The sequence below is a fragment of the Phalacrocorax carbo genome, chromosome 15, assembly GCF_963921805.1.
Source record: "Phalacrocorax carbo chromosome 15, bPhaCar2.1, whole genome shotgun sequence".
NCBI lineage: Eukaryota > Metazoa > Chordata > Aves > Suliformes > Phalacrocoracidae > Phalacrocorax > Phalacrocorax carbo.
The window spans coordinates 15,023,577-15,036,066 of record NC_087527.1 but is presented as its reverse complement, the minus strand read 5'-3'; the positions used below and the strand labels follow the sequence as shown (position 1 = coordinate 15,036,066).

At 44.7% G+C, this 12,490-nt stretch overlaps 1 protein-coding gene across 21 annotated transcripts in view; it reads right to left on the bottom strand.

Annotated features, from left to right (window-relative positions):
* Positions 1–12,490, bottom strand: part of FBRSL1 (fibrosin like 1) — a 555,176-nt gene that overhangs the window by 93,487 nt on the left and 449,199 nt on the right. For 17 of the 21 annotated variants that reach the window (XM_064466507.1, XM_064466515.1, XM_064466498.1 and 14 more), the window contains one exon: positions 8,956–9,009. The exons of the other annotated variants lie outside the window; for them this stretch is intronic. In XM_064466507.1, coding sequence (XP_064322577.1) covers positions 8,956–9,009 — 54 coding nt within the window. The remainder of the gene's footprint in view (positions 1–8,955; positions 9,010–12,490) is intronic. 21 annotated transcript variants of the gene reach the window in all.

Here is a 12,490-nt window from a genome sequence, read left to right as displayed (position 1 = left end):
AGCCCTGGATCATGTTTTTTGGGATTATGGTTTCTTTGGGTTTTGGTTTTCATTTATACAGAGCCTACTCCATCAACAGCAGCTCTTGAACAGCAGATGATGTCATTGGCCGCCGCACCACGAATTTGGAAGACTGAGGACAAAGGGGAATTTGCTACAACTCCGGTGACTCTCCTCTCCCTGGACTGTGACATGACAGACAAAGATGATGCCCATGTTTACAATGATCAGGGTCAGTGGTTTGCTTAACTGCCCTGGCAGGCATGAGACATCTAACCAGAGAACCAGGGAGTCACTTCAGCAGTGGGACTCGAGAGGCCGTCTGGCTCAACCTCCTGCTCAAACAGGGCTGACTTCTACGCCCAAGTGGGTTTTGAAGGGCCTCGGTTAGCTAGATCTGCACGCCAGCTTTGGGCTAATTCCCTCCCTGTTCATTTAAGTACCTTCCTTTCCCAGTGACTTTGACCCTGGATAGACCTGTACTTTAAAAACCACATTATTTTGCAGCAAACCGGTGAAGAAGTACTCATTGTTTCAATTTACAACGCAACCTCTGCACCGATCTGTGTTCAAGCGCAGAGAACAAACCTTCGTGCTTCAAACTAGCTGGGTTCAAACATCTGAAGGGCAACTGGGAATAAAATTTCCTGTCTCTCTGCCCAAATAGCTTGATTTAAGCAGGGTTGAACCTTAGCTTAAAACCACTTTCCCAACCAGATTAAGTTCTGGATCAGTAACAGGAGATCTTCAGGAGGCACTGGCTGCTGAAGCTCGAGCAAGTGCATGTTTTCCATTTGCATGTTTGTTTAAGTAAGTGACAAAGATGGGGGGACCAAAAGCAATTCCCTTAACTGGAATTCACAAGTGCAACCAACTAGAAAATCTCCTGCCTGCTTGCGAGGAGGGAGTCAGACTTTCTCAAAGACTGAAAGACGGCTCTGCTCAATGCCCGGCAGGACATACAAAGCGCCAAGTGTGAAATCCTGACCCCACCGCAGTCAGCGGCAAAATTCCCATAGATTTTCCTAGGGCCAGGATGTTCAAACCTGTTCAGACAATTCATAAACCACCATTTCAAGGGCACACCTTTGCATGAGATTCCCAAGGGCCTTTTGAGTTTTGACTTAAATGCCTGGATTATTTTTACAATTCCAGTTATGGCTTCTTTGTTCGCAGGGAGTTAAGCAATACAAAGAACACAGCGAGAGAACAATGGAGGTATTACCATGCATGATTTGTCTTAAAAAAAATTCTCTTTCTTTTCATGAAGTTATAGATCCAATTTCAGTCTTTATTATCACTTTGCCATGTGAGAAAGTGGTTCTTAATTTTAATAAAGGAAGGGAGCTTCATATTTCAACAAGAGCTAAAATGCTTCCTGCGATACAGGAGGTGGAAAGCTCTCTTGCTAACAGCTACCACAGACCAGATTCAGGGAGGGAATGGGAAATAATCCATCCACACCAAGTAAATAAATCTTGTCTAGGACATACCTAACGGTGGGCAGTAGCCCAAAGGCATCGTGTCCAATGAGGTAATTTCTGCCCCCTCCGTTTTAAGGGAAATTAAGAGCTTGCTCTGCCAAGCACGCATTAACATTTCACTTATCACCAAACTCGGGGTCTGAGCAAGTACGTGCCCTGCCGCACAGTGTCTATGGTGTGCCACAGGACTAATAAAAAGCTTTCCACCACGTTAACTGACCTGGAGAAAGAGCCACATACACAGCTCAGACCCTTTCGCTAAGATTTCAAAGTACTTCTCTCCCGCAAATCTACTTTGCCCTTAAAAAGGAGCGTGCGGCGTGTTTAAGGAGGTTCTCATCTAAAACTTAACTGCACTCTATTTTATGTGAAGAATGACAAGTTTAGCCCAATCCACAAAACAAAAGTGCTCCCGATTCACACAGGTTTGTGCAGTTTGCCTTTGAAAAAAATATTAGAGGCCCACCACTCCCATTTCATGCTACTATATAATGTTTAAAACGGAAATGTCAGTTGTGGTTGGTCAGCCGGAGCTTCGGATCTATTCCAGTTTGAAATGGGTTATGGAAATGCCTTTTCCCCCTGAAGATGACCAATAGCCCTATTATTTTATAGCCTTTCCCATCAGACGCTGTTTACAATAGCGCTGAAGCCATAATAGCAAAATCCGTCTTTAAATGTGGTCCACACTGGCAAGAAGTAAACACAGTTCTGTCAAATTATTTTTCATATTGTTCTCTCTCTGTTCTGGCAATGGAAATGAAGTTAGCTGTAACCTGAGCACCAAGAATATGGTTTAAACATGGCCCACGTGGCAAGAGAAACAAAGATTTGATGCAAGGTACGTTAAATAGCCGATTTGCTTTTGTCCGGTGCAGGATTTGATGCACCTCTGCACAAGCAGCAGCCCCGCAACCGAGGCGGGGGCAGAGCGGTGGAGCCCCTTACCTGCTGTCGGGGCCCATTTGTTCAATAGCAACAAAAAGCAAAGTGAGAGAAAGCGGTTCACACACCCCAACTCTCTAATATTTTGACTTTTTTTAAAAAAACACTGAAAAGTTTAAGAGTTTTACGGAGTGAAATAACATCTCCTCTGGTCCAGATATCAACAGGATCCTTTCAGCCACAGGCGATCTCTTCTTTCACTCCTCAACCTTGGCAAGTACAACACAACAAAACCGAAGGAAATACCGAGCCCTTTGCAAAAGGCCTAACTCGGGCTGCAGCTACACGGCCGTCCAAACAAACAGGTCTGTGTACAGGGCCAATATTCTCGTTTTTCCACTCGAAATCCTCAGACACAGGCAGGCGAGGTGTCCCGCACAGCATAGCGGCACCGGAGAAGAGCACAGGTCTCCTGCCCGGGACGCCCCAGCTGCTGGGGAACGCTACCCGGCATTTAACAGAGCTGCAGGAGCGTTAAGAGGGACGATACGTTAGTCATTGCTTTCTATACTCTCAATCTCAGTACAAGGTAAAAAAGTAACCCTAAGAAACTGGGAGCCACGCAAGGAAGATGTTTCTACTGAAACAGTAGTGACAAGAAAATCAGCAAGACACCTCCTCACAAATTTCAAGCCAGACCCAAAGAGAGAAATGGAGAAACCAAAGCAGCAGAAGCAACTAGCGCTTAGGTCTTCCAACGGCTGCATACAATTCCCAGCGAAGGGATTTAGCTGTGATGAACAGGGCTGCAAGATACAGAAGCGAGATACAGAGTGTTTTTATGATTCTTTTCAGGTAGCCGAGTACGAAATCCCTGCCCTTCTCTCTCCTCGGGCCATTCATCTTCCGCAGGTGATGGAAAGCCACTCTCCCAGCGGGTGGTCCTGCTCTCGCAGACCTTAATGCTTAATTGCCACAAATCAATTCCAACCTCGATGCTCAGGCTGCTGCTACCCCGTCCCCCTTTCCACCCCTTTCTCTTCACGCTGATCGCAGCCCAGGATCCTCTCGCGTTACTAAATCAATCTTTGGACACACCACCTAGAAAAAAACACAGGGGCAGCCGGCGCTCGCTGCGGCCGGCGCGATGAGTTGGTGCTACGCAAGAAGGCCAGCCTAAAAAAAAAGTCAACTCTGTGTCTCTGTGTGTGCCCGCACGTGTGCACACACACATGCCTCCTATTTTATTTTTTTGTTCAACTGGAATTAATCAGGAACGATAAACACTGTTTGTCTCCTGAAAGCAGCAGTGGGGGGATGAAATATGCCTCTTAAGCTTATCAGCTTCAGCGCCACTGAAGAGAAAGCTGGCTTCTAAGCCCAGGGATAATGGGCTGTCCTTTCAGGAAGGTATCAGAGGTCTCAGGAGAGGGAGACAGCACAATGGTGTGACCTTCAGCTAATAAAGCCCACCCTAGAGTCCAAAGAAGCTTGGGGAATATTGACAAAAGTTCATATTTACAACAGCCTGGACTCTTTCCAGATGCCATTACCAGTTTAGAGAGCTGCAGCCTCTGTACGTACACTCACACAGGCTTTTATTCTGCCTCCTCCTTTCTTTCTTTGTTCCCATGCTGGCAAAAAAAATTAGTCAGAAAATGGCAATTCTTCTGCTAACAAGGCCCCACCAGCACCTTTTTTAATGAAGAGAGTTATTTAAAATTTCAATTTCAACCTCAGCGCTACCCTCTACTCGGAGGAGATTCAAGGCCTCTCGCAAGGATTCTCAGTGCGTCATCATGCTCATCAGGAAGAAAAGCATATGTGTTTTTGTGGAAAAATCTGCTGATGTATTTATAATTCTTTAAACAAAAAGGCAGCCAACATATTGTAAAATGAGAAGGTTGTGTTTTGTTTTGGTTTTTTTTTTTTTTTTAAATAGGCCCTGGCAATCAGTGCAGCCCCAGTCAGAAATACAAAACCAAAGCTTTTTCAGGCAGAAACTGATCCGCCCCCCCAGTCTGCGATGCGGTTAGCAAAATGACGTTTAGCCCATAACAAGAGCACACAGGCATGACTGGAATACAAATAATAAATAATATTTTAAAAGCAGTTCATACCGTAAGAAAAAAAAAAGCCAATTTCAAAACATAAAACCTGTTTGAAGCAAAAGTTTCATTTTTCCACCTCCTAAAGCAGTTCCAAAACAAATATATAAAAATAAAGGTTCGGAGGAAATCTGTTTTCAAGGGTAATTTCACTGAAATCAGTATTAAATCTCAAAATATTTAATGGAAATAACATCTTCAGTGACAGAAATGTTTTGACCGCACTTTTCAACCCAGCCATGCCAATCTGCCATTTTTAGTTATCCGCCTCGTAATTCATCTTTGCCATCCTGAAACTAATCTTGCTTGGGTTCAAAAGGGATCCAAAAGCCAGAATAGGTTAGAACTTCGCCCAATAACATCGTCTAAAAGGTGCCTCTGTATCTTGGCGGTCTCATTTACCATGCCGGTATTTAACGGGCAGGAAGAAGGCTGAAGGTCCACAAAGACCACAAATTTCTTGCTTTTGCAGCCTTTGCTTTCCAGCGAAGAACCCGTTTCCACCAACAGCTACGGTTTCAGCAGCTACACAGGCTCACAAATAGTTTCCCCATTTCCTACAGTTTTGGTCCAAGCACTCATTTTATCTGTTCTCCTTATCCCATCCAGCCACGTTCACTGTCAAGAGAGTCCAGGTGATTGATTACAGCCTGCCTGAATTCAAAGTAGTCAAATTAGACATTAATGTTGTGCTTAATGCGCTCACACAAACAAGGTCATTGGTTGCATCAAAACTAATAGGAGATGACACACACTGGGACTGCGTGGCCCAGGGGACTGGTAACAGGATGAAAAGTCTTCGGTTTAGAGCCACTATTTCAAAAATCAAGGCCGACCCTACGGACGCCCTAGCCCTGCAATGACTGCTCAGCAACCCGCCGGAGATCCACTCACAGCACAAACCCAGGGCAGGAGCACTCGGTCCTCCGTAACCTCCATGGTTATGGCTGCTATCGCCTCGACTGCAGCCAAATTTTGATCGCTCTCAAGACTAACTACCCTCTGTCCTTGCTTCCAAACGTTGCTCCAAATTACATTCGTCCTCCCTCTAGAGGTGAGCTAACAAAATCAATAAGCAGTACGGAATTTAGGGGGTGGTGTAAAACACCAGAAAGAAATATAAAGAGTCCTAGAAAGTCAATAGTGTCATCCGAAAGGTGAAAACATGTTCATCGTGGGAAAACACCGACTAATTCATCTGTGGGGAAGCAACACAGAGCCACGACACTCTGCAAGAAAGGAAAAGCTGGAAAAGTCAAAGATACTGGGTTCCTCCAGCAGGAACCTGTAGCTTTGCTTGGAAAGCCAGAGCCCAGCAGGGCAAAATACCCATTACCAGCCCACCTGAGGGCATGGGGATGGAGAGAAGTCTGCTGACGCAAAGTAAAACACAATTTTTATGGGTAAAAGAAGGCACTACAAATGATAACATGAAATACTTGGCATCAGTATCCAAGACCATCTCTCCACACACCATTTCAAGGATGTGAGGTTATGTCTCCTGGCTGCCACCAAGGCCCTAGCTAAGTGCTTTTCATTGTCTAACCTTTAAAACAGAATTGTTTTATTTATAATAACAGCAAGTTCCTATTGAGGAGCTTCAGCAACAACTGTGTCTGGTTGTAATTTTATACCTGTTTTCCATGGCAGAATCCCTTGGCTCTCAGGAAACCATGGGGTATTAACTGTATCCCAGAGAAACAGGCAGATCCAGGACACGTCTTCTGCTGCAGTGGACAGGCAACTGCTCTGAACTGCTGCCCTCTTCGCTTCCAAACCCCAAACACTCAGAAGTCATGCTTTTAGGGTGTTTTAATAATGAATATTGGAGATAAAAGGCTGAAAAAACAAGCTCCGTCCTGAGAAGGTGTGAATGTGGCCGCCCTGGGCGCCATCTCCTGCACCCTGCCTTTGAGCACTAAAACGAGAAACGTAAATGACCTGCTCGCGTTGCTGCATGACGTGGCACAAGGCTTTGCCTTCTTTGTGCCAAGAGGCAGAAGAAATTCAGGGCTGGAAACTGCACAGAATTAAGACTTAATATCAGCCAAGATGGTGCCTGGATGCGAGAGGCCTGTTTCCCTCTGAATCTCTCCTTGCTGCTGTGACGTGCTCTCACCGAACGTTTTCCCTTGAGCAACTGCCTGACTAAAATACAGCACACCCTTACCATAAAGCCCTTTGTTAAAACATCTTCGCCATAAAGCTGCAAAACCTTGGCTCCCAACTACATTAAATCCTTATAAACCTGCCTTCATTTTAACCGCGCAGTATTTCAAGACACAAAGCGCTTCGTCCGAGCGATAGCACTTTAATGAGGAGAGGGGTAAAATATATAAACCAAACCTCATTATAGCATAATTTCTAGGAGACAAGCATGCTGTTATAAAAAGCAGCCATGGCAATTGCATTTCGCATGGCTTGAAGATTTAATACTTTTAAAGAGCCACTGCTACTTTCAGCCATCGGTGGTGTTTTGTTTTGAACATAACAGAGAGCAAACAGAATTATGGGTCCGCTGTCAGCTATACATTTTATATTCTGTAAATTGTTGCAAATGGTGGATTCAACTTTACTGCGCGCTCACAAAACGTAATGTGGATTGACTACAAGTTACTGTGTACGCTTTTACCTTTAAACCTCTGTGTTCTTAAAGGTTGTTGCTTTAAACGTGATGACGTAGCATGGACATGGTAAATTACCCAAACCAGATCCAATTCTTGCTGGACTGAGAGCGCTTATAATGATACAGCTTGTTCACATGTTAACAACAAAGTCAAAGAAACCCACCTAAAACCACGCGACAAGAAAAATCTAGGGTACTGACAGACAAATGAAAGCGATGGATATAACGCCATGTAATGCCACCTGCCAGGGTAACTGGCACATCAAAGGGCCTGCAATTGGTTTCACAGAATGAGAATACTCGATTTTTTTTTTTTTTTTAAACCTGAAACTCAGTTGCTTTCTACAAAATGTCAGATGGAACAAATCCCCGCAGCCAACTAGAAAAACGTTACTGGAAAAAAGTGTTTTCCCTAAGAGCAAACTACCTATCTGTCAAAGGAGCATCCTGAATTACATTGGTCTGGAAGACTTTTAAACTTAATCTAATAAAAAAACCCATTATTGATTACAGTTCTTCCACAGTAGTCTTCCAGTGTAACTTCTGAAATAAAAGCTTAGCAATGATTAGGTATTTACTACAATCAGTAGAGAAAAATAGTGAAAAATGATGAGCGTAAAGGTCACCAGAGAGAAAGCATAATTTTTTTTTTTTTTGAGAGGAATGAAACAAAACAAACAGAAAACCCCCAACCCCCCCAAACCCCCCTCCCAACCCCACCAACAGCAGGGGGAATGCACTTCACAGCAGCTTTGACTTGAAGCACATGTAACACTGATTGATGGATACTGAAAGCGAAGACACCAGTGGAAAATTCAGCCCAACCAAGCACCAAAACTGGGACAGGTTGTTTTGTGTTTCTTGGTACTACTTTAGAAAACTATGCAAAAAGGGTCAGAATTTCAGCAAGTGATCATTTTAGCTACTGTCACACATCTGAGTCAACTGCAGGGTAAGAAGCTGACATGTAATTGATGCCTATAACCTGGTTAAGATAAGCATTTCCTCTTATCTCTTTGCTGTAGCTCATAATGAATGAAATTCTGGACAAAAGGGTGCTTGTCCTCCCTGATTACCAGAAGGTTCAACACTCACTACACGGCTACAGCGATGGAGTAGGACTTGTGATTGCGGTTCTCAGAGAGGACATCCGAAGAGAACATAATACAACAACCCTTTTTCTAAATACAAAATCAATAACCATGCCTTCGGGCCCTGTTTCTGAGATACTTTTACAATTGTCATTTCTACTGATGCGACTCGTCTTTCCACGCTTACAGTGAAAGGGTAACAGGTTCCTCCCTCACCATCATCGCCCCCTTGTAAGTCACAGGAGACTCTTCCAGCTCTTATCAACTTTGCCACGGGAGAAGACAAGACAGCCGGCTGGACAAGTCTGAGTCAGCATGGCAGCACACAAATTATCACAGGGTGCCTGGCATGAAGGTAACCCAGCCTAGCACGTGCCTCCCCTTAACCCAACTTGTACTTTAACGTGTCTGCTTGGCTGTGCAACTGAACCTCAAGGAAGAAGATAACTGCAAGCAAGCGCACATGCTACTGTTGTTTTACAACCTCCCCACTTCCTCCCTTAATAACAGGGGGCTTGGGGTGCTAGCAACGAGAAGCCGTATCACAGATGTGTGATGAGAACCTGAGCTAACAGGTTAGCTGACATGGAACTGTTAACATTGAATTGGCTTGGAGACAGTGGAAAAAGAAGAAAAAAAAAAGAAAAGAAAAGAAAAAAGGGAGACAGCGTGAGAGAGACAGAGACAGCAACCAATTCAGCTGCAAGAAATCAAGCTAAATCAGTCCCAAGTGCCCATGTTGGAGAGACTTGATCTCATACCTTGCTTGTTATCAAGGCACTCCTGATACGAGTCAGCTCCAGTTCCGTTGCGGTCTAGACAAAACAAAAAGTTTCATTCATATCAAACATAAATATTAGAAACTTCTCAAATGGCAGCCTTGCTGGAGCAACATGTTACGTGCAAAATAGCGCTAGGTCTTTAGGAGGCCATGCTGGTTCGCTGACATAAACTGTGACTTGTTGTGAACGAGCTGCAATAAACTGACACCAAGCCGCTGCAGGAACTTTATTTTATGTCCCGGGCAGGCGGAGCAGGGTGCCTTCCCCTCAGCCCTGCCCATCCATCTCCACGCTGGTGAGGGCATTGCAGCTGCAGCTGCTCTAAGTTCCTAAAGCACACGGGAGATGGAATACTCGGAGTTAAATCTACCGTTACACCGTCCACTGTAGGCCCTATGAAACCACTGGCTACACCAGCAGATCCTGAACTACGGTCTGGAATAGGCTTCTGTGGCTCGTGGCGCTGTGCTCCCTTTTGGGGTTTGGCTGCTACGATGTACTAAAGACAACTGAAAATACAAGTGCATACTTTCCAAATATTCCTCTTCCATGCAAGCAACGTTACTGTAGTCACGGCTAGGGTTATTTGATCCAGCAGCAGGAGAGGAGTCGGTCTGTGCCACGAAAATGGGGGAGAAGCTGAGACTCCTGTAGCCGTGTGTGCTCGTGTGCGAACCCAGACAGCTCCCCAACACAGGTCACAGGCGGCACGGCACAGCCGGCGTGGGCATCACCTAACAAAACCCTTCATCTGCCTTAGACCTCATCAGCTGCGTGTAAAAATGGTTTAAACTGTAGGTTCGCAGAATCAGGTTACAACATGGCTTAGACCTCAAAAGCAAACCAAAGAATGTTCCAGCGTGGCTTCTCCTCCTGCTTTACAATCCAGTTCAACCACAATAAAAAAAAAGTCTGGATGGTCCTTGAGAAAAAAGTATTAAATACATCTGTAAACCCTGGAAAAACTAATGCCCTTGCAGCAGCTTACATGCACCTTATGTATTGCGCTAAGTGTGAAGAGTAACACAGCTGGGCCCGTGCGACGGGCGTTTGCACACACTAAGGGTGCTCTAACAGCAAACGGCTTGTACGTCGCACAAACGAGAATGCACGGGGTGCTACTGTCAGTCCCGCTGCCTAGCTAGCAAACCTCTCCCTCGGCTCCCCCGCGTCCCAGTACTCCTGCACTGGAGACGTCTCCTCCCCTAGAACAGCTTTATCCACAGGGTGATAGCGACTAATAAAAAAAGCCACAGCTGAGGGACTCGGAGTTAGCACCCCATTAGGCTGAACTGGGCAGACAAGCTATCCACTCCAGTAACAGTATCTCAGTGTCACCGTCAAGAGAACCAGCAATGGGTTCATTGCTTTCTAAAGGTGCTTTTCATGGCCAGAAGGTTAGAAGTATTGTTCACGACAGAGCAGAGAGGCTGCTGAGAGCACCTCCTGCCCAGGCACTTGCAAACCACTCTATTTCTGCACCTCCAAAAGCCCCCGAATACGATGGCCTGGCCTTTCTCACGCGTGGCAAACGCATTCCTGCGCAAACCGCCCTTCCCCCTTTGCTCGGCCAACAGCTGGCGATGGCTCCTTGAACGTACCGAGATATCCAGATCGGAGTTAGAAGGCTTCACGTTCAGCAACAGTATTTAATGCACAAAGAAGCAAAAATTAAAGTTGCCCCACCATTTGTGTTGTGTAAATCCCAGATAATAGATCTTCTCCCTAATCCTAATGAGGCCTTCCTATTAAAATCTTTATCAGCTCTGCAGATTGCCCAAAGGCTCATCAGTTTCCCTATCTCTCAGTACCAAGATCTGCTTTAACTTTTACAAATAGCTCTAAGATATTTCTCAGCTTATCTGCACTGCCAAGCAGCCTGTCTTATCATTACTATTGCAGATAAAATAAATGAGCTCAGGATGATATGAATAATGGCATTTTCTGTAGGCCGGTTTCCCATTACATTTTCAACAGACTGTAGATTTAAACTTCAGCACAAAAGAGGAGGGAAAAAAAAAAGAAGCGGAAGGGGAAAGGGGAGGGGAAAAAAAAAAACCAACACATTTACCTTCCCTGTCTTAGAGCGCAGGCTACATTTTTAAGCTCACCTGATGCGTGCTAGTAATTAATTTTGAAAGGCAGCAAAAACACCTCAGCTCTGCTTCCTCCGAAGACCAAAAGCACAGTTACTTCTGGGATGTTTTTTCAGCTGCATTTGTTGGAGAGAAGCAAGGGCTAAATTGCACTCTGCCTAATGAAGCCATCTTCATTAGTTTGCTCCTTTCCCTAGCAGACTAGGAATACCAGTCAGATTGGGAATTGAAATCATGAAAAGCAACAGAACTGCATTTGAATTAAAAGACTAGGCTGCAAAGGTCTCCGACGTCTGCTCCGGGCTGATTAGCACGAGGCACGTGCGGCACCGTTGCGGCACAGAGCGAAATTTTACAGCGCACGTCGGCGGATAAAGGCAAAGCGTTCGCGGGAGACGAGGAAGCTGAAAGGCTAACACGTCTCTCCCTTTTCGTGACAGCGAGCAGGGAGGTCGTGTTCTGGCAACCATTTTCTGCCTGGTCCCTGCAGCAATCACGACGGGTTAAACGCTTTTCCGCTCCCCAAATTCCGAGCCCTGTCACCGTATCAAGGTTATCTATTATTGGCAGTGACAGGTGAAAATTAATCTCCTAATTATTTCTTGCTGCGTAATCTGCACTGAAGAAGAAACATAAAAGGATTACAGTACACCCTCTACGGAAAGCTTTGCTAGAGAGCCAATCATCCAGGGAGATAGGAGGTATGTGGCAAAGAGGTATTTATGAAGGATTTCCAACCATTTTGAAGGCAGGCTCTACTATAACTTTATAACCTACAGCTTCAGAGTAAGGATCTACTTGCAGGTATCTTAACAGCCCAAACGCTTTTTATTGTTGATTATTCCATGGGGAAAAAAAAAAACAAGCGCCCAAGATTTATACCAAAGGAGAACCAGGGACATAACGGGTATAGCAGTTACTGCAGAGACAGCATCCACCTGCAGATGGTTTTTACCCCCCACAGAAACATTACGGTGAACAACATACCCAGCTCGCTTTAACTTAATATTAAAAATCCTGTAGCTACCTTCCATGGCAATTTAACATTTTTTTCCACAAGAACATAAGCTAGGATGAGTACTTTCAAAAAATTTTTTTTTAAAAAATATATATATTTTAAAAATCTCATTTTGTAAGTAAGCTAGAAATACCTTTGGTAACAATATACACAGCTGCCTTAAAATGCTGTCTTCATGTAAACTCTACCTTTTCTACCACCACCCACCAGAAAGTGAGGTTTTTATTTTTATAGTACTAAAGAATACACGCTTTATTTATCTTTAACCCTTTCAACGCAGCCATAGAAGATACAAACAGATGTTTTGGAGAACTTGTCTTTCTATATCCATGTCAACAGCGCCATCCTAGTTTATGTTTACAAGAACCAACGGCCACAGGTTGCCGGCCTCACCATTTAA